The 24,073-nt window shown below is 43.2% G+C and overlaps 2 protein-coding genes across 3 annotated transcripts in view; both read left to right on the top strand.

Annotated features, from left to right (window-relative positions):
* Positions 1-19,246, top strand: part of LOC113808391 (adhesion G protein-coupled receptor L2) — a 51,844-nt gene extending 32,598 nt beyond the window's left edge. The window contains exons 5-21 of one of the 2 annotated variants that reach the window (XM_070113271.1): positions 318-416; positions 2,323-2,421; positions 3,757-3,855; positions 4,458-4,520; positions 4,933-5,010; positions 6,509-6,686; positions 7,400-7,622; positions 8,441-8,627; positions 9,628-9,820; positions 10,873-10,976; positions 11,564-11,787; positions 12,270-12,572; positions 16,763-16,884; positions 17,040-17,103; positions 17,729-17,990; positions 18,169-18,294; positions 18,704-19,246. In XM_070113271.1, the coding sequence (XP_069969372.1) occupies positions 318-416; positions 2,323-2,421; positions 3,757-3,855; positions 4,458-4,520; positions 4,933-5,010; positions 6,509-6,686; positions 7,400-7,622; positions 8,441-8,627; positions 9,628-9,820; positions 10,873-10,976; positions 11,564-11,787; positions 12,270-12,572; positions 16,763-16,884; positions 17,040-17,103; positions 17,729-17,990; positions 18,169-18,290 (2,420 nt within the window). In that variant the 3' untranslated portion in view covers positions 18,291-18,294; positions 18,704-19,246. The remainder of the gene's footprint in view (positions 1-317; positions 417-2,322; positions 2,422-3,756; positions 3,856-4,457; positions 4,521-4,932; positions 5,011-6,508; positions 6,687-7,399; positions 7,623-8,440; positions 8,628-9,627; positions 9,821-10,872; positions 10,977-11,563; positions 11,788-12,269; positions 12,573-16,762; positions 16,885-17,039; positions 17,104-17,728; positions 17,991-18,168; positions 18,295-18,703) is intronic. The other variant, XM_070113280.1, reaches the window with a different exon arrangement.
* Positions 19,247-19,577: 331 nt separating this feature from the next.
* LOC113808382 (uncharacterized) lies at positions 19,578-23,811 on the top strand. Its single transcript, XM_027359794.2, has 4 exons — positions 19,578-19,706; positions 21,753-21,972; positions 22,099-22,186; positions 22,409-23,811. Exons 2-4 carry the CDS (start codon positions 21,806-21,808, stop codon positions 23,552-23,554), a joined length of 1,401 nt encoding a protein of 466 aa, XP_027215595.2. The 5' UTR covers positions 19,578-19,706; positions 21,753-21,805; the 3' UTR covers positions 23,555-23,811.
* Positions 23,812-24,073: the final 262 nt, after the last annotated feature.

Here is a 24,073-nt window from a genome sequence, read left to right as displayed (position 1 = left end):
TTCTTGCTTGCTTTTTTCCATGTTTTTTTTTTTTTATTATTATTATGTTACATTGCATGAAATTCAAAAAATGGCAAAAATACACGAACACATTTCTAAATGGATCACAGTAATGGTATAAACACAAAGATACAGACGTGTAGAATACATTTAAGATGTGTAGAGTGCATTTCAGACGTGTAGAATACATTTAAGACGTGTAAAATACATTTAAGACGTGTAGAATACATTTCATTAAGAATACAGATCCATAGAATGTGGATAGACGCATTGAATACAGATATATTTCATCTTTCGTTACAATACCCACGTTACAGAGAGGACACCGCTACACATTGCTGCCTACAACGGACAGCTGGCAATCCTGACAACACTTTTGAAGGCCCAAGCTACTCTAGACAACACTGATGTCAATGGTGAGATGGGAGGTGGTTGTTGTGGTATTTTTATTGGTTGCAACAGTAGTGAAGGATGGTTGCCATTACGCGTGGGAGAGTTGTTGTTGTGGTGGTTGTGGTAGGTGTTTTGATGGGGTTGGGCGGGTGGGTACGATGTTATGGATATATTTTATTTGATGGATATGTTTTATTTCATTTGTTCTGTCGTGATTTCTTTCCTGGCTGTGTCTCGTGTCTTCTTACTTTCTCACTCTCGTTCTCTCTTTTTTATCATTCATTTTTTTTTCTACGTGTCTCATCTTTCTTCGTCTCTCATTATCCCTCTCCCTCATTTCCTCCTCTCGTCTTAATCTCCCATCTATCCACCTATCCATCATCCGCTCTCCTCCACTTAATGCTCCTCTGTATATCCTCCTATCCCTTCTCCCTCTCTCCTTCTCCTTATCCCTCGCTACCTCTCACCGGCTCTCCCTCACTCACTCCTCCTACATCTTCCCTCTATATCCTTATCCCAACCCTCATTCCTTCCCTCTCCCGTTCCCTCCCTCCCTTCCACTCACCATCCACTCTCACCCCCTTCCTCTTTTTCCTCTCACCCTTCCACCCTCCCCCACATCTTCCCCACCCTCCTCACTCCCCACCCCCATTTCATCTCCTCCTCCCAGCCCTCCCACCCTCTCTCACCTCTTCCCCAATTCCCTCCCTTCTCTCAGTCCTCCCTCCTCTCTTCCCTCCCCCCAGAACCAGCCCGCCCTCCTACCTCCTTCCCCCCCCCCCCCATCTCCCTCCCTCCCAGCCCTCCCACCCTCTCCCACCCTTCCCCAACACCTCTCCCCCACCCCATCTCTCCCTCCCCCAGCCCTCCCCACCCTCCCCCCCCCCCTTTTCCCCAACACCTCTCCCCCACCCCTTCCCCAACACCTCTCCCCCACCCTTCTCCACCCCCTCCCCCCTCTCAACTCTCCCACCCCAGCCTCCCCACCACTCTCCCACCCTTTCCCCCCCCTCTCCTCCCTCCCCTCCCTCCCCCTCCCCCTCCCCCACCTACCCTTCCACCCTTCCCCACCCCCTCTCCCTCTCTTAACTTCCCTCCTCTTCCCTCCCCAGCCTTCCCACCCTTCCCCACCCCTTCTCCCTCTCTCAACTTCCCTCCTCTTCCCTCCCAGGCCCTCCCCACCCTCTCCCATCTCCCCCCTCTCCCACCCTTCCCCCACCCCATAAAATATGATCCCTTTTAAATCTTCCCTCCTTTTTTATACCCCCAGCCCTCCCACCCTTTCCCATCTCTTTTATATATCCCTCCCAGAAATCCCCACCCCTAAATAAAGCTCCCTTTATAAACTTCGACCTCCCATGTTTCCCTTGTTATTTCCCACGAGTATATATAAAACCCTCTCCCACCCATTCCACCTCTTCCCCACCCATGTCTCTCCCTCTGACTTAAAAAATAATATTTATCCTCCTTTATCCCCTCCCCAGCCCTCCCACCCTCTCCCCCCTCTCCCCCTCTCCCAATTTTCCCCCACCCTCTCCCTTTCTCATCTTCCCTCCTTTCTCCCCAGCCTTTTCACCCTCCTCCCATTCTTCCTCTGCATCCCATCCCACCCTTCCCCACCCCTCCCTCTCTCAAGCTTCCCTCCTCTTCTCTCCCCAGCCTTCCCAGCCCTCCCACCCTCCTCCCACCCTTCCACCACCTTCCTCACCCCCTCTCCCTCTCTCAATCCTCCCTCCTCTTCCCTCCCCAAAGCCCTCCACCCCTCTCCACCTCTCCCCTCTCCCAATTCTTCCCCCACACCCTCTCCCTCTCTCATCTTCCCTCCTCTTCTCTCCCCAGCCCTCCCACCCTCTCCCACTCTTCCTCCATCCCTCCCACCCTTCCCCACCCCCTCTCCCTCTCTCAACTTCCCTCCTCTTCCCTCCCCAGAACGCACGCCTCTCCACCTGGCAGTGTGGAGCGGCCAGAAGAGAGAGGCACAGAGCCTGTTGATCGCTGGTGCCAACATTGATGCCAATGATAAGTATGGTGAGTGCCCTTTGCAAGTTGTTTTTTTTAATCTATTTTATTATTTATTTATATGTACTTCTATCTATCTATCTGCTGCTCTTTCTGTCACTTTGTCTCTCTATCTTTATGTCTATCTATCTATCTGTCTATCTTTGTGTCTATTTATCTGTCTGTCTCTCTATCTTTATGTCTGTCTGTCTATCTATCTCTTCGTCTATGTATACGTATTCCTATCTGTTTATCTATTCATTTGTCTACCTACCTATCTTTCTATCTGTCTACCAATCTACCTATCTATCTATATTCATCTATCTTTATATCTGTATTCATTTATCTGTCTATACAGCTGTCTATTTTTCTATATAATTTTCTTTCTGTATATCAGTATTATATATATATATATATATATATATATATATATATATATATATATATATATATATATATATATATGTATATATATATATATATATTTTTATTTTTTTTTTTTTTTGGGGGGGGTATCATTTTTCACATTCAGAACTTCAACTCAATTTAAAAAAAAACATTAACAACACTTTTCATTCCCAATTTCAAAACCATTCACCTTATTTCATTCATAATTTCAGACCCATTCATAAAAAAAACATTTACTGCGACACCTTATTCCATGCATAATTTCAGACCCAGTCATTAAATAGCATTTACTATGACATCTTATTTCTTTCATAATTTCCGACCCATTCATAAAAAAAATACATTTACTACATCTTATTTCATTCATAATTTCCGACCCATTCATAAAAAAAATGCATTTACTACATCTTATTTCATTCATAATTTCAGACCCAATCATAAAAAAATGCATTTACTACATCTTATTTCATTCATAATTTCAGACCCATTCATAAAAAAATGCATTTACTACATCTTATTTCATTCATAATTTCAGACCCAATCATAAAAAAGCATTTATTACGACGACTTATTTTTTTCATAATTTCTGACCCAATCATAAAAAAAACATTTACTACGACACCTTAATTCATTCATAATCTCAATCCCATTCATAAAGAAAGCATTTACTACGACACCTTATTTCATTCATAATTTCAAAACCATTCATAAAAAGCATTTATTTCATTCATGATTTCAAACTCATTCATAAGAAAGCATTTACAGTGACACCTTATTCCATTCATAATTTCAGACCCATTCATAAAAAAGCATTTACTACGACACCTTATTTCATTCATGATTTCAAACCCATTCATAAAAAAGCATTTACAATGACACCTTAATTCATTCATAATTTCAGACCCATTCATAAAAAAGCATTTACTACGACACCTTATCTTAATTTTCCACCCCAAGGAAGCACGCCGACCCAGCTGGCGACCATACGGCATTTTAACGATCTGGTTTGGCTCTTGTTGTCTTACTGCCCCGACCTGAGATTGACGGATAATAAGGGTGAGGTTCCTGTCGTTTTCCTATGACTTTATCGGTCTTTTTGTGCATTTGAAAATAAATAGGGAGTGAATAAGATAGTAATGAGGTTGAGGGTTCTTTAGTATTCATGTGACTCTATTGGTCATTTAGAATTTGAAAAATAGATAAGGACTTATAAAAACATTGATGAGGAGGAAAGCCATTTAGTTTCCCTGTATGTTTATAAATGTCTTTTGCATTCAAAGATAAACAGAAAGAGAATAAATAGGCTATAATGGTGAGAGTCCTTAGTCTCCTTATGACTGCTTCGATCTATCTGTGGAATAGAAATGGAAATCAATATTACCTAATGTTTTATCTTTTTTTTTTTTGCATGTATTGAAGTTCACAATGAAAAGGAATTATAATTATTTCATAGTCAATCTTTTTCATCTATATTTTATTCATTTGCGCTTATGTCTAGATTTTAAATTTAAATAGGGACATGCCTAAACATATTTTAATCAGTATCGTCTACCTTAAAACTTATTCAGATCTTTGTATACCTGATTTCAAATTGGAAATTAATATTTAGGGTACGATAATGTGAATAGGTATTCTAATAAGATTTTTTAAATCCTCAGGGTTGACAGCTTTCGATTATGCTCAAAGTATAGACGACGAAGAATTATTAAACATTTACAAAGGTGAGTGAAAAAAGAACATGGTTTAGGATGCTTAGGATGAGGGAGGGAGGGAGGGTGGTGGTGGAGGGGGATGAGGAAGTGGATGGAGAAAGGGGAAGAGGGAGGGAGGGAGAGAGGAAGGGAGGGAGATATGAAGGGAAGTGGTGGGGAAGGGGGATGAGGTGGAGGAGGAGGGAGGTGGTGGAGGAGGAGGGAGGTGGTGGAGGAGGAGGAGAAAGGATAGGAGGAGAAAGGAGAGGAGGAGGAAGGGGAAGGGGAGGAGGAGAGGGAGGGGGGTGATGGAGAAGGAGAGAAAAGAAAAACGAAAAATAAATAGTATCCTATTGACAAAAAACAAGACCTGAAACAAATAATTATATATATAAACCAAAGATAGGATAGACATTAACACACTAACTTTGATTCTTCCCAGAGCATAACTCGGCCCCTTGCAGTCGCCACAGAATCAACACTGCAAGACTGGTCGACTCACTGCCACACGAATATACAGGTATTTGGTGACAAAAATCATATCATTTTTAGATGTTTTGATACAGGGAAGATAATTAATAATATAATTTATAGTATATTTTATAGTTGTTTTGGTACAAAGACTATAATTTATAATATAATTTGTAGTATACTTTATAGGTGTTTTGATACATGGAAAATGATTTACGATATGATTTATAATTTATAGTATAATTTATAGGTGTTTGGACCCTTGGAAAGCAATTTATGATAAGATTTATATTTCATAGTACACTTTGATACATGGAAAATTATTTACGATTTAATTCATAATTTACAGTATATTTTATAGCTGTTTTGATGCAGGGAAGATAATTTATAATATAATTGGTAGTATACTTTATAGGTGTTTTGATACATGGAAAATTATTTACGATATGATTCATAGTTCATAGTATACTTTATAGGTGTTTTTAATACAGGGAAAATAACTTATAACATGATTTATGATTTATAGTATACTTTACAAGTGTTTGGATACATGGAAAGCAATCTATAATATAGTATATATTTCATACTACTTCATAGATATTTTGATACAGGAAAAAATATCGTTTTCCATGCTGCACTAACTTAGTATGTGTGCAAGTCTTTTTTTATGTGTATTTCATTGTGAATGTGAGTTTTGTGTTACATTCTGTGCATGTATAGTAGTTTTACCAACGGATTATATGATAAAACCCCTGACATGATAAAGATGAATATGAAATTACATAATGAGATCCCAAAGATTAGTTTCCCATGTACGAAAAAAGATAAAACAAATGTTAAAATCATGATAATAAAGAAATCTAAATAGGGTATCTAAAATATCCAAAAAAACGAATCTGAAATATATCTGATTTTAAGAAAAGTAGGAAAAAGAGTGAATAAAATAGCATTATAGGTAAAAATAATATACCCATAACCAATGTAAGATATAGGAAAGGACGCTTACCAAAAAAGGAGAGAAAAACCTGAAATCAAATAAAAAAGAAACCAAATACACACAAAAAAATAACAAGGATAATAATAATTCAATACACCTAAAAAACAAAACTAGAGATATCAAATGTAAGAGACAAAGCTAGAAATATCAAATGAAAGAAAGGCAAATACAAAAAATAATAATAAAAAGAGAGATAGAAAGGAAGATAGAAAAAATGCAATGTGTAAAAATAAGAACAAATAACAATAACAATCAACCTTGAACAAAACAAAGCAGAAACAAAGCTTGAAATATCAAATGCAAGAAAGGCAAAGAATATATAAATAGTAATAATGATAATAACAATAACAACCAACCTTGAACAACAACAACAAAAAACAGGAACCAAAACAAAGCAAGGAATATCAAATGTAACAAAGGCAAAAAAAAAATGAGAACAATAATCATATATAAGAAAGGCAAAAAATGAAAAACATAACAATAACAATACCAACTTAAAAAATAAAAAAACAAAAAAAATAATAACAATAACAATATCACCCTTGAACAGGCAGGAACTGTCCCCGCGGAGAACGCCTTTTCCCCGACGAGGACCTCCCCTACACCTGGTGGCTGAAGGAGACGAGTCCAGGTGTTCCTCTGGTCATCACCTGTCCACCTGGGATGAACGGGACCGCCACCTGGACCTGTGGGGTGGACGGGGCGTGGGAGAAGACACCTGTGCTCGGGTAAGTGTGAGGGAGAGGGTGTGGGGTTGGGTGGTTTTGTGTGGGGTTACGTATAAGATGGAAAATTGTGGGAGGATAGGAAGGAGCAAGTGGGAGAGCGAGAGAAGAAGAGAGAGAGAATGAGAAAAGAGAGAGAGAGAGTATGTTTATTTATTTATTTATTTATTTATTCATTTTATTTTTGAGAGGGGGAGGGGGCAAGGGGGATATAGATGGTCAGTTATATGTTTATTTGATTTTTTGTTGGTTCGTTTTTGAGATTTCTGTATTTGTTTATCAAGGGAGCTTTCCTGGTGTTCGATTTCATTTCAACCAATCAGATTTTTTTTTTAGATTCGTGATTATATATTCATCTTAAACAACGTTGCTTTTTAAGTCGTAATCACGCCCCACCCCCCAAAAAAAATAATGATAATAAGAATAATAATAAGAATAACAATGATGATGATAATACTACTATAACTAATAATAATAATAATGATATTGATAATAATAATAATAATTATAGTAATAATGATAATAATGATGATAAATAAATTAATTAACCAATAGATAAAATAAGCATAAAAAAGTATCCTCCCAACATTACACTACATAAACCCATCATGGACTCCCTCCCCCCCTCCCCCTCGATCAACTCCCTCAATTAACTCCCTCAATCAACTCCATCCCTCCCTCAACTAACTCCTCCATCCCTCCCTCCTTTCCTCCAGGCAGTGCCGCGCGGTCCGTGTCGGAGCGTGGGAAGACTCCCTCTACGACGAAACCACCTCTGCCGCTGACGTCATCACCACCATCGCCGCGAGCCTCCGTGACGTCACCCTGGGTTCTGGTGACCTCTTGACCTTAGGGAATCTCCTGGGTCACCTGAGGGAGAAGCACGAGAACGACCTGCTGAGTACGAGCGTGCAGAGCGAGGCGCTGGATCTGGCGAAGGTGAAGAGGGGGTCGTGTTTGGATATGGGGGAGAGGGAGAGGGAGAGAGGGAGGGAAAGGGAGAGAGATAGAGAGATGGAGGGACATAGAGAAAGAGAGAGAGAGGGGAGAGAGAAAAAGAGGGAGAGAGAGAGACAGAAGCAGAGAGAGAAAGGGAGAGAAAAAGAGAGACAGACAGAGAGAGAAAGAGATACAGAGAGACAAAGAGAGAGGGAGAGAAAAGGAGAGACAGAGAAAGAAAGAGAGACAGAGAAACAAAGAGAGAGGGAGAGAAAAAGAGAGAGAGACAGACAGACAGAGACAAAGGCAGAGAGAGAGACAGACAGACAGAGGCAGAGAGAGAGAGAGAGAGGTGGACACTAACGACCTAACAAAGCAAGAAAGTTTCATTATCGGAATAGGCATGTTAACTATCATGGATGGGTTTTATTTACATTAATTATGTACAGTTGATGATGTTGATAGATTATACCAAATACATTTATGTTATCTTGACAGCTGAGAAATTCCAATTTATTTTTTTTCAATCCCGGGTATTCCAATTTCAAGCTTTGTTTTTTAATTCCAGGTATTCCAAATTTTAAGTTTTTTTCAATTCTGGGTATTCCAATTTCAAGTTTTTTTTTCAATTCCAGGTATTCCTAATTTCATGTTTTCCAAATCTAGGTATCCCCAATCCAAGCATTCCCATTCCAACTTTTCCAAACCCACGAGTCCAATCGGAACATACAAATCATCCCTCCCTCACTTCATACCCCCCCCTTATCATAAATTCCTAATCTCACCGCCACGCCCCCTTTTTTTTACCAAACCCGCAGAGGTACCTGAAGGGGTCCCTCGAGGTCACCGACGCCCTGCTCACGTACCCGGGGCTGTGGTGGGGCCTCCTGCAGGAAAATCGAGTCCTGACTTCTAGCCTCCTACAGGATAGTCTCTGTCACGGCGCCGTCATGCTGGCTACCTATCAGGAGTCCTCCATCACGGACTTCTCGCTGAACAGTCTACGTGAGTGTTCGGAAGAGAAGAGGAGAGGGAGAAGGATAGATAGATAGTGGATAGATAGATGGATGGATAGTAGGTAGGTAGATAAATAGATAGAGGGAGAGAGATAGATTGATAGAGAAATAGGTAGTTGTGGATAGATAGATAAATAGATTGATAGATAGATGGATAGATAGGTAAATAGATAAATAGATAGATAAATAGATAGATAGATGGATTGATAGATAGATAGATACATAGATAGATAAATAGATACATACAAAGATAGACAAATAGATAGATAAATAGATAGATAGATAGATGAATATATAGATAGATAAATAGATACATAAATAAATTGATAGATAGATAGATAGATAAATAGAGATAGATAAAAAGATAGATAGATAGGTACATAGATAGATAAATAGATAGATAGATAAATAGATAGATACATAGATAGACAGGTAGGTAGGTAGCTAAATAAAGGAAAGGGAGGAAGGAAGGGAGAATAGAGGAGTAAGAGAAGGTCGATGAAACTGAAAAGAAAAACATGAAATTCTGTAGCATCTAAAATCACCTAAAATTACTTAGGAAAACGGAGGTAGAGCCATAAAGAGCCATATATATAGTCAGTGTAATCATAGACAGATAGATGAAAGGCGTAGATATAGACAACGAAAAAGATAAGTAGAGATAGATCGAGCTAGAGGGAATGAAAGATAGACAGATAAGTAGATAAAGACAGATATGAAAAAAAAAATCATATATCAGTAATACTAGATTAATAATAAGAAGGCATAATAATAATAATGTATAAAAATCAGATCCATATACCAATAATATCAGATTAATAATAATAATAAGACATAAAAAAAGCAGAAATTCATGTACCAATAATACCAGATTAATAATGATAAGACAGATATAAAAACAGAGATCCGTATACCAATAATACCAATTAAAACAACAACTTTAAACCCTGCCCCCCCTCACCCCACCCCCACCCCCAACTACCCAACAGAGACGCGCGTGGTAAGACAACCACCCTGGTACTACGGACAAGAACAAAGGACCTTCACCCACCCTCTATATAACGACACCTGGATTCGCCTCCCGAAGAGCTTCCACGAGGACCACCTGGACGCGAGGAATCAGGTGAAGGTGGTCTTCGTCGCCTACAATGAGCTGCATTGTACCATCAACAGCGTGCCGTGGTAGGTTTTGTGTGTGGGGAGGGGGGAGGGGGAGGCAGTGAGTTTTTTTTTTTTTTTTTTTTTTTTTTTTTTTTTTTTTTTTTGTGTGTGTGTGTGTGTGTGTGTGTGTGAGGCAGTGAGTGTGTGTGTGTTTGTTTGTGTGTGTGTCAGGCAGTGAGTGTTTATTGTATGTATAAGGCAGTGGTGAGTGTGTGTGAGTGTGTGTGTGTGTGTGTGTGTGTGTGTGTGTGTGTGTGTGTGTGTGTGTGTGTGTGTGTGATTGTGTGTGTGTGTGTGTGTGTGTGTGTGTGTGTGTGTGTTTGTGTAAGGTAGTGAGTGTTAGTGTGTGTGTAAGGCAGTGAGTGTTTGTGCGCGTGTGTGTGTTTTGTGTGTGTTTTATATGTTTGTTTTTTGTGAGTGTTTGTGTGCATAGGGGGAAATGTAAAGAAGGAGAGAGGGAGGAAGGAAGGGTTAGAGCGAGGGAGGGAAGGAGAGAGGAAAAGAGAGGGTGGGAGTGAGGGAGGATAGGAAGGAGGAAGTGGGAGAGCGAGAGAAGAAGAGAGAGAGAGAGACACACAAAGAGAGAGAGAGAGCGAGAGTAAGAGCGAGACAGAGAAAGAAGTAGGCAGAAAAGGAAGAGGGAGAGAAAAGGAGAGATAGCGAAAGAGTGATAGAGCGAGTGCCAGAAAGAAAGATAGGAAATTGTGTTTGTATCTTACAAGGAAATCTGATGATATTTGGTTCACATATTTTTGCCTTTCTAAATGCTATTTTTAAACATAATTTTGAACATGAAGTATAATATTTCTTAACATATTTTTGAACTTAAATTATATATTTCTTAACATGTTTTTGAACATGTAGTGTATATTTCCTAGCATATTTAAGAACATAAAGTATATATTTCTCAACATGTTTTTGAACATGAAGTATATATTTCTTAACATATCCTTGAACATAAATTATATATTTCTAAACATATCTTTGAACGTGAAGTATATATTTCTTAACATTTTTTAACATATCTTTGAACGTGAAGTATATACTTCTTAACATTTTTATTCTTTTTCCAGTGACCCGCGCATTGCAAAACACAAGCGTGACCTTCCAGCTCGAGATCAGGTCAACAGTGCCGTCATTGGTGCCAAAGTGGGCGGGGTTTCGACCTGGCATGCCGGTGAGTTACAGAAATTGAGATAGAGAGATCGATCGATAGATAGATAGATAGATAGGTAGATGGATAGAAAGACAGATTGATGGATAGAAAAACAGATCCATAGATAGATAGATACTGATATATAGAAAATAGATAGATAGAGACAGACATATACATATAGATAGAAGCATATAGATATAGATAGAGGCAGATATATATAGAGATAGAGACATACATATAGATAGATAGAGACATATGTGTGTATATATATAGATAGATACAGATATATAGAAAGATAAAAAATAAAGATAGGGAGAGAGAGAGATAAGCAAGATACATAATAAAAAAAAAATAAAACTTACCCAAACATTCACCAACCCATCTCCCCTTCCCTCCCCTCCCCGCCTCAACAACACCCATCCCTCCCTCCTCGCCCTCCCCACCTCATCAACACCACCCCATCCCTCCCCAAACATACCCTCCCCTCCCCTCCACCCCCAACCCTTCCCTCTCCCCACCCCCCACCGTACCCCCATTATCAACCCCCCCGCTTCCTTAACCCCCATCTCACCCCATCCCTTCTCTTCCCTCCCCCCTCACCCCTCCAGCATTCGACGAATACGTTGAAGTCCGCCTCCAACACATCTACACCGGGGACATCTTCCTCCTGGGACCTCCTACCTGCGTGTGGTGGGACATCCGGTCACACAGGTGGGCGAAGGACGGCTGCCGGCTGGTGGAGACTAACGAATTCGTGTCTGTCTGTCGCTGCGATCACCTGACCAACCTCGCAGTGGTTATGGACATCAACGGACTCGTGGATGATACTGATGTGAGGGGGCTTGGATGTTGGTTTGTGGTTGTTTGTTATTGATGTTTTCAGTATGTTGTTCGTCGTTATTATGTTACTTTGGCAAGTTAGTATCACGTTATTATTATTATTGTCATTGTTATCATTAGTAATGTGATTATTGTTACTTTCTTTGTTAATTTTTCTATTGATAATAGGCATATAACTTAATGCAGATGACTGTTTCCCCATATATATATATATATATATATATATATATATATATATATATATATATATATATATATATATATATATATATTTATGTGTATATATATATATATATATATATATATATATATATATGTGTGTGTGTGTGTGTGTGTGTGTGTGTGTGTGTGTGTGTGTGTGTGTGTGTGTGTGTGTGTGTGTGTGTGTGTGTGTATAAAGATAGATAGATATAGATATAAACAAAATTTACGAATAAGAATGCATCTCCCCCTCCCCCCCACCCTCTCCCCCAGGTGATGTACTACGTGCTCCAGTGCATCATCATCATCGGCTGCGTGGTGACGGTGGTGAGCCTCGCCCTCTGCGTCCTCTGCTTCCTCATCTTCAAGGACCTGAGGGAGAAGACGAGCTCCTTAGTCCACGCCAACCTCTGCGGGAGTCTCATGCTCGCGGAACTGGTGCTCCTGGGGGGGCTGGACGCGACTGAGGACACGGTCGCTTGCAAGACGGTGGCGGCGCTCCTCCACTACTTCTTCTTGGCGACCTTCACGTGGAGTGCCGTCGGGGCCTTCCACATGTATAGGACTTTCGTGAAGGTGAGGAGGAGGGAAGTGGAGGGTCACGTGGAGTGCCATCGCCCCGGTGGCACTCCACGTGACCAACCCGTTTCACGTGTATAGGACTTTCGTTAAGGTGAGGAAGAGGGAGGCGGAGGGTCACGTGTATAGGACTTTCGTGAAGGTGAGGAGGAGGGAGGGAGGTGGAGGGTCACGTGGAGTGCCGTCGGGGCCTTTCACGTGTATAGGACTTTTGTTAAGGTGAGGAGGAGGTGGAGGGTCACGTGGAGTGCCGTCGGGGCCTTTCACATGTATAGGACTTTCGTTAAGGTGAGAAAGAGGAGGGAGGCGGAGGGTTACGTGGAGTGCCATCGCCCCAATGGCACTCCACGTGACCCACCCGTTTCACGTGTATAGGACTTTCGTTAAGGTGAGGAAGAGGAAGGCGGAGGGTCACGTGTATAGGACTTTCGTTAAGGTGAGGTGGAGGGAGGTGGAGGGTCACGTGGAGTGCCATCCGGGCCTTTCATATGTATAGGACTTTCGTTAAGGTGAGGAAGAGGGAGGCGGAGGGTCACGTGTATAGGACTTTCGTTAAGGTGAGGTGGAGGGAGGTGGAGGGTCACGTGGAGTGCCATCGGGGCTTTTCATATGTATAGGACTTTCGTTAAGGTGAGGTGGAGGGAGGCGGAGGGTCACGTGTATAGGACTTTCGTTAAGGTGAGGTGGAGGGAGGTGGAGGGTCACGTGGAGTGCCATCGGGGCTTTTCATATGTATAGGACTTTCGTTAAGGTGAGGTGGAGGGAGGCGGAGGGTCACGTGTATAGGACTTTCGTTAAGGTGAGGTGGAGGGAGGTGGAGGGTCACGTGGAGTGCCGTCGGGGCCTTTCACATGTATAGGACTTTCGTTAAGGTGAGAAAGAGGAGGGAGGCGGAGGGTTACGTGGAGTGCCATCGCCCCAATGGCACTCCACGTGACCCACCCGTTTCACGTGTATAGGACTTTCGTTAAGGTGAGGAAGAGGAAGGCGGAGGGTCACGTGTATAGGACTTTCGTTAAGGTGAGGTGGAGGGAGGTGGAGGGTCACGTGGAGTGCCGTCGGGGCTTTTCATATGTATAGGACTTTCGTTAAGGTGAGGTGGAGGGAGGCGGAGGGTCACGTGTATAGGACTTTCGTTAAGGTGAGGTGGAGGGAGGTGGAGGGTCACGTGGAGTGCCGTCGGGGCCTTTCACGTGTATAGGACTTTTGTTAAGGTGAGGTGGAGGGAGGCGGAGGGTCACGTGTATAGGACTTTCGTTAAGGTGAGGTGGAGGGAGGTGGAGGGTCACGTGGAGTGCCATCGGGGCTTTTCATATGTATAGGACTTTCGTTAAGGTGAGGTGGAGGGAGGCGGAGGGTCACGTGTATAGGACTTTCGTTAAGGTGAGGTGGAGGGAGGTGGAGGGTCACGTGGAGTGCCGTCGGGGCCTTTCACATGTATAGGACTTTCGTTAAGGTGAGAAAGAGGAGGGAGGCGGAGGGTTACGTGGAGTGCCATCGCCCCAATGGCACTCCACGTGACCCACCCGTTTCACGTGTATAGGACTTTCGTTAAGGTGAGGAAGAGGAAGGCGGAGGGTCACGTGTATAGGACTTTCGTTAAGGTGAGGTGGAGGGAGGTGGAGGGTCACGTGGAGTGCCATCGGGGCTTTTCATATGTATAGGACTTTCGTTAAGGTGAGGTGGAGGGAGGCGGAGGGTCACGTGTATAGGACTTTCGTTAAGGTGAGGTGGAGGGAGGTGGAGGGTCACGTGGAGTGCCATCCGGGCCTTTCATATGTATAGGACTTTCGTTAAGGTGAGGAAGAGGGAGGCGGAGGGTCACGTGTATAGGACTTTCGTTAAGGTGAGGTGGAGGGAGGTGGAGGGTCACGTGGAGTGCCGTCGGGGCCTTTCACATGTATAGGACTTTCGTTAAGGTGAGAAAGAGGAGGGAGGCGGAGGGTTACGTGGAGTGCCATCGCCCCAATGGCACTCCACGTGACCCACCCGTTTCACGTGTATAGGACTTTCGTTAAGGTGAGGAAGAGGAAGGCGGAGGGTCACGTGTATAGGACTTTCGTGAAGGTGAGGAGGAGGGAGGGAGGTGGAGGGTCACGTGGAGTGCCATCGGGGCTTTTCATATGTATAGGACTTTCGTTAAGGTGAGGTGGAGGGAGGCGGAGGGTCACGTGTATAGGACTTTCGTTAAGGTGAGGTGGAGGGAGGTGGAGGGTCACGTGGAGTGCCGTCGGGGCCTTTCACGTGTATAGGACTTTTGTTAAGGTGAGGTGGAGGGAGGCGGAGGGTCACGTGTATAGGACTTTCGTTAAGGTGAGGTGGAGGGAGGTGGAGGGTCACGTGTATAGGACTTTCGTTAAGGTGAGGAAGAGGAAGGCGGAGGGTCACGTGTATAGGACTTTCGTTAAGGTGAGGTGGAGGGAGGTGGAGGGTCACGTGTATAGGACTTTCGTTAAGGTGAGGTGGAGGGAGGTGGAGGGTCACGTGGAGTGCCATCGGGGCTTTTCATATGTATAGGACTTTCGTTAAGGTGAGGTGGAGGGAGGCGGAGGGTCACGTGTATAGGACTTTCGTTAAGGTGAGGTGGAGGGAGGTGGAGGGTCACGTGGAGTGCCGTCGGGGCCTTTCACGTGTATAGGACTTTTGTTAAGGTGAGGTGGAGGGAGGCGGAGGGTCACGTGTATAGGACTTTCGTTAAGGTGAGGTGGAGGGAGGTGGAGGGTCACGTGTATAGGACTGTCGTTAAGGTGAGGAAGAGGAAGGCGGAGGGTTACGTGTATAGGACTTTCGTTAAGGTGAGGTGGAGGGAGGTGGAGGGTCACGTGGAGTGCCGTCGGGGCCTTTCACGTGTATAGGACTTTCGTTAAGGTGAGGTGGAGGGAGGCGGAGGGTCACGTGTATAGGACTTTCGTTAAGGTGAGGTGGAGGGAGGTGGAGGGTCACGTGTATAGGACTTTCGTTAAGGTGAGGAAGAGGAAGGCGGAGGGTCACGTGTATAGGACTTTCGTTAAGGTGAGGTGGAGGGAGGTGGAGGGTCACGTGGAGTGCCATCCGGGCCTTTCATATGTATAGGACTTTCGTTAAGGTGAGGAAGAGGGAGGCGGAGGGTCACGTGTATAGGACTTTCGTTAAGGTGAGGTGGAGGGAGGTGGAGGGTCACGTGGAGTGCCATCCGGGCCTTTCATATGTATAGGACTTTCGTGAAGGTGAGGAAGAGGGAGGCGGAGGGTCACATGTATAGGACTTTCGTGAAGGTGAGGAGGAGGGAGGTGGAGGGTCACGTGGAGTGCCGTCGGGGCCTTTCACATGTATAGGACTTTCGTTAAGGTGAGAAGAAGGTGGAGGGTCACGTGGAGTGCCATCGGGGCCTTTCATATGTATAGGACTTTCGTGAAGGTGAGGAGGGAGGTGGAGGGCCACGTGGAGTGCCATCGGGGCTTTTCACATTTATAGGAGGAGGAGGGAGGCGGAGGGTAGTTTTGGATGGAGGGAAATGCTGTCTTGGCGGGAGTGTGTTAGTTTTGTTTCCATTGTTTTTCGTCTTTTCGTGAAATTTCCGTCTTTTTTCGAGGATTTTCGTGTGTATTTCAGCTGTGTCAGAGAGACTGATATTGCAAAAAAGATAAAGGTAAGATGTCTGAATAAACTTAATAGGAAGCAAATTTTGCTGACTATTATCATTATCATTTCCACATATATATGACCTTCGTTAAGGTGAGAATCAGGGTCCTGAAGGGCTGAAAGAAAAGGCTGTTTTGGTGGAATATACAATTTTTGTTCCATTGTCTACCCTTTTCGAGTTGTGAAAACGTAACTCTGGTTTCGAAGATTTCCGTATGTGCTTCAGCTTCGTTATAATTAGGAGGCTGTGAAATAAATGATAAAACCAACAAAGAGCAAAAAGTAGAACCTGTGAATAAACTTAATAAGGGGGGAGAGGGTTACACAGCAGACTAGGACGACCAGTCCCCCATCCCCCTTACTATGTTACAAAAGGCCTTTTGGGTCAAACCAGACAACTCTTTGGTCGGTAAAATTGTCCATTTCAGTTTCCCTGTCTGAATAATCGCGTTCCAATTTATCTTAGTGTTTTTTTTTTTTTATTATTATTATCATTAGATAGATGGACAGATTTTTTTTCTGATATACCATTTTCGTATTACAAGTGAAATATCATCTTTTTGCAGGTGCGGAATACCGAAAGATCTCCGCTGAAATATTACATGTGCGTGGGTTACTTGGCTCCCTTCTCGTACGTGTCCCTAACCCTCGCATTCACACACGCCGAAGGTTATGCGACCCGGAAAGCGTGAGTGTCATAGAAAACGTTACAGTGTCGCTAAGTATAGAAAATGGGAAAAAATATTAATGGTAGACTAGTGAAAGTGAAAAAATGGAGTTGAGTAAAATAGCTATTTTTGTTAAATAGAGAGATAGATCTAAGGAATGGAATGTTATTTACAGGTGCTGGTTGTCTCCCTATGGTGTTCTTTGGACCTTCGCCGGGCCTCTTGCTATAATCATGTTGGTAAGTATTAATCTATAGTTATAAAGATTTGCATTATCAAAGCAAATTTGTGGTCTTTATTACCTCAAGCTTCATAGTTGATGACTGCATTTTCTGATAAATGCTGAAATAATTTACAAGGTTTCAAGGGATTCTGTGCTTACTTGTCCACCTTAAAATCTTTTGAATCTACATCTTTATTTTTATACAGTCTGCTTTAAACAAGAAAACGTGAGGGTATTCACCAAATTTTATCCTTCAAATGTTATAGCTGTTCCTACTTCCTAACTGTGTGTGGTTCACAATGCTGTTTTTGCATAACAGAACAATACATTCGCAAAAAAGGAAAAAAATAAGGATGATGATAATAAATGATAATAATAAATAATAGATATTTCTTAAGTGAATCAGGAAAGATGTAATGTACAAAGGCGTTAACATTAAATCAGTAAGTAGAGATGTATTAATACTAAAGCTAGAAAGAAAATGAAAGTTAAAAAAAGGGAAACAGACAAATTCCACATAAAAATGGAGTTCGCAGACAATGCCAAACCTTTTGTTATTTACCATTTCATTCATTCATTTCATAAGAAGTTCGCGGATGATATCTAATTATCTTTTTTTTTATCATTTCATTTTCCATCAGATAAATGCCGTTGCCTACTTCATGACAATGCAAGTCGCTTGGCGGGAAAACGCACTCATCGCCAACAGTCATACCAACAGCAACAACAACATCACCAAGAGCAACAGCAGCAAAAACAACAGCAATAACAGCACCAGCAGCCGTAGCAGCAACAGCCAGAAGAAAAAGGCAGTTTCCCCCATGAAGAAAGTCTGCAGTTCCTTGGCTGTTGTGTTTATTCTCTGCTTAACCTGGATGGCGGGATTTTTCTACTTTATCGACGGTTGGTAGCACTGTTTGGACTCGTAGAATTTGCCAGTATGTTTCGAGAAAGGAATCATCCAACATTTTCATCATTATCACGAGCGTACAAACCGTACCCGGGGGGTGGGGGTGGGGGGGGTGTTGCCGATGGGTTGTGAGTTACAATAATTTATTCCTTCTCTCTCTCTCTCCTTCAGAAACCTACATCATGGCGGGCATCTTTACCTTCCTGAATTCCATGCAGGGGATCGTCATCTTCGTCTTCCACATCGCCATCAACACCCCCATAACACAGGAGGTGAAGCGTATACTGAAGTGAACAGGTAAGATTGTGTGTTATTATTGTTGTTGTTTGTGATGTGTGAAAAGGTATGTGTGTGTAAGGAGGTTAAGTGTATAGTGAAGTGAACAGGTGAGGGAGACTGGGTATTCTGGGTTATTCTTAGTGATGTGTTGAAAAGTATGTATGCGTAAGGTTGTGAAAGTTCTGGTTTGAAAGGTGTTGTAGTTGTGCGTTTGTATTCGTTTTAGTTTGTATTCTCCGAGGAAAGAATGTATAGATGCATACGTATGAGTGTGTGTGTGTATGTGTGGCAAAAGTTTTTTTGTTTTTTTTTTGGTGATGACTAAAGCTAGTGCATTTATTCCTTTCCTTTCAAAAGTCTGGAACATTCATTTTTATTTTTTTATTATGGTTATCATTATCTTTATTATCTTTATTCTTTCTTACAGAGATGATATTCACTGGGGTTGAAACCTGATACGCAAAACTGCTTCTACCTACAAGATGCTCCTGCAAAGTCTTCTATTCCTGGGCTGCAACTCTTGCAATCATTATGCAAATCAAGCACGTCTTATATTCTTCGTGACGGAAGGGAGAAGAAACTAGAAGATAAAGGAGAGAAAGGAGGAACTTAGAAGAACAAATGGCAGAAGAGTCACATTTTCGAATTTTGTCAGTGACATAATCTGGTCATTTTTTTTTCTTCTTTTTTTGCATTTAATTTTCATATTTCCACATCTCTGACATTTTGTAAAATTCTTGTGGTCTTTGTTGTTTGGTGTTATTTATTTTCACGTATTTTTATCGTTCGTCCATAATCAAAATGTCTTCGTTTTGATAAACCTAAGGATTACCTTTTCTTATCTATATTAATACAAGTCGTTCTGAAACTGCATACGATAAGATGCTAAAAGAACAAATGTATTGCCAGTGTGTTCGTCTATGTTATTGTTGTATTTACTATTGATCTTTTTATATACAAAGTTATCGACGGAAAATGGTGTTTTAATCATCCTTTGAACCAAAAGACAGACCCGTATATGTTTGTGTGCAAAAGTTTTGTGTATTCTTAATTACTTGGGTTCTTCTTGTACTTAAAAGTAAAAGGAGAAGAGAGGGAAAGAGAGAGAGAGAGGGAGAGAAAGAAAGAGAGAGAGAGAGAGACAGAGACTGAGAGAGAGAGAGAGAGAGAGAGAGAGACAGACAAGCAGATATAAACAGGTAGAGAGAAAGCCAGACAGACACAGAGAGAAAGTCAAACAGTCACAGATATCGAGAAAAAGAATAAGACAGAGCATGGATGAAAGAGGAAAGAGATAAAGAGGAAGAGAGTCAGAGACAATTAACATGTAAGTCACGCAGGCCTTATGAGTTGCCAGGCCGTCATATTCACTCCCTCACCGCTGTTGCTACCACGTCGTCCCATCCTTTGGTGAATATTGGTCTAGTGAGGTAAGTTTCATATTGAGAAAGTTGTGAACTATCCCTTTTTCTGTGAACGATTTAACGACTTAATTCATAAAAGCTATGTCTATCCATACTGTATAGATAATGTGATATTACCCTTAGTTTAATACCTTCCTCATAATGTATGTAAACGTATGAATTATGCCCAGCTATTCGTTCGCCATAAATACAAGATGTTATAGTAGTGAACTGTGCTATGCGTATGGTATTGCAGACTTGTATGGTGTATTACTTAGGGAATGTCATAGAAATTTGCCATAGTAATTCTTACTCCAAGTGGTGTACAGGTGGCAGTTACTGAGAGGACGCTTACAATACCTTTCTCGTTGTTGTGGGAGGGCTTAGGAGGCGGAGATTGAGGCCTAATGTGCGGCATCACCCTTATCTTGTGCCTCCTGCCCTCGCCTCCACTAATTTTGCTTGGTCTTTTTTTTCTCCTTTCCCCTTCCGTATCTTCTTCATCCCCTTCATCTATCCCTGAGGTGTGAGAGCCGTGCTGAAAGGATGAAGGGCTGGCTTTGTGTCAGTCATGAACGGCCCCCGGGAGCCATGGGCACGGTATGCCCTTGGTTGATTGGCTAACTCTTACTCCATATGAGGACCCCGTTTCTTTTCCTCATTTCATTCAGGCTCACCATGGCCAGTAATGAAGATTCTTTACCCTCAATAGGGGGATTTAGGCTTGCCCCTTCATCAACCAGCCTATCTAACTTTGATTTTGGTTTTCCGATTCCTGCCCCTCCTTTGACCACGGCTCCGACCACTGATGCTAATATCCCCTCCTCGACGCTTACTGACCGCTCTACCCATTCCAAAATTCCCGTCCAAGTTATTAGTCAACCTCCAGAAAGCACCCTTTCCTCTCTCCCAACATTCTCCTCATAATCCCCTACTGCACAGTCATCTTCAATGTTTACCCCTTCTTCCCTTATTACTACTCTTCATCCTTATTGCCCCCCATCCCACCCCACAGACCTAGCCCACCCCACAAGCCAAACAGTCGCTCCACAGCCCGCTGCCCTCCAACCTGGTCATGACCGTTCAAATTGCCCTGCTCAGCCACGTACATGTGCCAATTGTGGAGACCCATTATGTACTCTATAGGAGCTGCTCAGCCTATAAGCTCGAATGTGAGGTAGCAGTCCTCAGATTCAAACTAGGCCTCACTACATAAGGCCAGACAGGAAACACGACGACGAGGTTTTTCTCTCTCAACTTATTCCAAAATAGTCCTTCGTTCTGCTCCCCCACCACCTTCACATGATGTTTTTGTAACTCTCCCAGTATCTCTTCCCTCTACCCTAAACCACCCTGTCTCTACTCACCCTATCCCCAATCAAATTTGTTTTCCAGTCTAAATCCAGATACCCCAATCACTATCACTTCCCAGATACCTACCCCTCTTTACTTAAATTGTCGCACCAGGCAACCTAAATGTTCCACTCTACCCTCTCCTTCATCCTCGTCTACACCTTCCTCTTCTTTTGCTCTTCAGATATCTATCTTCTCCTCACAAGAGAACCTTTGTTTCCCAGACTTCTTCACCCAACTCCCCTACAGAAACCCTTGAAGACATCCAGAACTTCCTAAAGATGACCCAAGGGAACACTCCGCTCCCTTATTCGCCCCCCCCCCCCACATCCCTTTGTTCCTACTGCTTCTACATTTAAAGTATTTGCAGTACGCATCCTCCTCCTCCTCAAGTTCCTTCCACCCCCCCCCCCTTCCTCCTACCCGCTCCCAACGTACCCCACCCTCTTAACCACTCCTTCCTGGACACCCACACGAATCCCCTCTATCACAACAGTGACCTTCTCCAGACCCCTCCTTTCTTCCTGATACTTCACTGCCTTCCCCAGTTCCCCTTTCTAATTCTTTCTTGTCCTCCTGCTTCTCCAACAGCAACCTCTGTTTTCCTTGAACAATGTCCCTATCCCTTCCCCAGTCACAGATACAATGCAATTCACTTAACCGCACTACCCCCAAACCTTTCATATTTTACTAATCCCCGCTCTACCATGTGTGTTTCAGGCCATACATTCGTCCTCTACAAATAAATACAAATCAGAGAAGAATACAGGAAGATGGAAGACGTGGGCGGAGCTTGGTTACGTGCAGCCACGCCCATGGAGATGATGTTCGAAACTGCGCACCAAAAAGGGACGTTGCTCATCTGTTACCACGTCATTCTCAACTCGTCCGTTCGTCTCCAAGAGGGACATGTTCGAACTGCACTTCAACACCTTCATTGGTAATATTTATCGATTCGTTAATCAAGAGGATTTGAATACGTATTTATTATTCTTATATCTTTGTCTAGAGCATTTTCTAGTGCCTATAATAGTTTAAAATTCTAATAATTTGTATTTATAAACAGGAGGGTGCCAAATCTACGGTTGTGTTTCGGTGTTCGAGACGGTGAAATGTGGCTTCGTTATAGGTCTTCCAGTGATGTTGATTTTGAAGTAAATATTTCTATTGTCTTAGTACATATTCCAGACGCACACACATACATACATACAGAAATCTATACAGATATATATGTGTATAATTGAAAAAAACTCTTATCTCACTTTTTAATAAATCTAGTTTGTTTATAATGGGGCCATCTTCTAGAGTGCCGACCCGATAGAGCGTTTCATCAGCCACACCCCATTAAGATAAGCCACCCTTTATTTCTTTCCCAGGTCGTGAGTACCGGTGACGTGCAATCGACGATGGAGCATCTGCGAACGTACAAATATAATTCGACCGCCGGCCCTCTGTGGTGTGCGAGGCTCCTGCGTGGAGTTGAACACCCCGATGGAGGTTTAGATTCGAATTCTAGCCCTCCTTTCGTTTCGCATTTGTTTTTAGGATATCATCATGGGATCGTGGACGGCGTTACGACGATGAAGGTGTGCGGATGCCTCGTGAAGCTGCTTGGTGACGTCATCAGTGGACAGCCAATCAGCGACGAGGAGCAGATCGGAGAGCTCGTGTCCGCGGAGGAAACGGAGAAACTCGTACAGGCTAAGAAATTAAGGATCGAGACAGACCACGAATATAGAGAAACACTATTTAGGGAAGCTAAATCGAAATGCTCTCATCCTAGACTTCTTCGGCGTCTCTACCAGGCACCAGAGGGCACAGAAGATAGGTCAGCACAGGTCATCCGCCACCTCGACGTTGCCACCACCGATAAATTCGTCAACAAATGTCGCGCAGAGAGCCAGACGGTTCACTCGGCCTTCACAGCTCTGGCAAACGTGGCACTCGTCGACTTGCTCACGAGGAGGGGCGTGATTCAAGACTCATACACGATCTGCAGCGCCCACACCACGAACCTCCGCCGTTACTGGCCTGGAGACACGACCCGGACTCTCGGCTGCCACATAGCGCCGACTTACCTCCACGTCGAAACCCCCAGGAACGCGTGTGATGGATTCTGGGATTACGCTCGAAGACTCCACCAGAATCTCAAGTCCAACCTCGAGGCGGGGAAAGCCCTAGAGGACGTCGCTCTTCGGCAGCTCACGCCTCGAGCCAAGACCGAGGAGAGAGAAGACCGAAGTGAAGACAAAGAGGAAAATATCGAAGCCCAAGCGGATTACTTCACCTCGAACATGGGCGATGTCACCCCCTTCCTGAGCCAAGGATCGGGGGACATCGAGGCGACGCACATCACGAGGTCGGTGTCGCTGCACGAGGCCGACCTCTCCTACTCCCACGTCTTCCACACCTTCAAGGGTCGTCTCACGCACTGCCTCGACTTCTCCACGAGGTTCCTGAGCGAAGACCTTGCTCGGGAATACTGCGACCAGATTTTCCGACGTCTGGAGGAGGTCCTATGACGAGTGAACCGTAGTCATGTTGATAAATGTGGAAAGGTATGAGAATGAGAACGAATATCTTCACAGTAGAAGAGATGTTTTTGACCGGTTTCGAGTGTATTCCTGACGAAGTATTCGAAACCGGTCAAATACATCTCTTGTATTGGGAAGATATTCGTTCTCATCCATACCTTTCCACATCTTATGAAAAGGTTGCGTTTTCAGTCAGAGGTGCTCGTGTGTTTCTGCTTCTGTTCGAATAAATTGTCTTTTTCCGTTCTTCTTTGTCTAAATTACCTGTGTGTGTGTGTGTGCGTGTGTGTGTGTGTGTGTGTGTGCGTGCGTGTGTGTGTGTGTGTATGTGTGTGTGTGCGTGCGTGCGTGTGTGTGTGTGTGTGTGTGTGTGTGTGTGTGTGTGCGTGTGTGTGTGTGTGTGTGTGCAGAATCATCCTCGGTCGAAACCAACAATGCAGTAGTTAATCATTGTGATAAGTGGTAGATGTGTGAAGTGAATAAGTGTACAATGTACACAAGTCAATC

The sequence above is a fragment of the Penaeus vannamei genome, chromosome 3 (assembly GCF_042767895.1).
Source record: "Penaeus vannamei isolate JL-2024 chromosome 3, ASM4276789v1, whole genome shotgun sequence".
Taxonomy (NCBI): Eukaryota; Metazoa; Arthropoda; class Malacostraca; order Decapoda; family Penaeidae; genus Penaeus; species Penaeus vannamei.
This window is presented reverse-complemented; position numbering and strand designations above follow the sequence as displayed.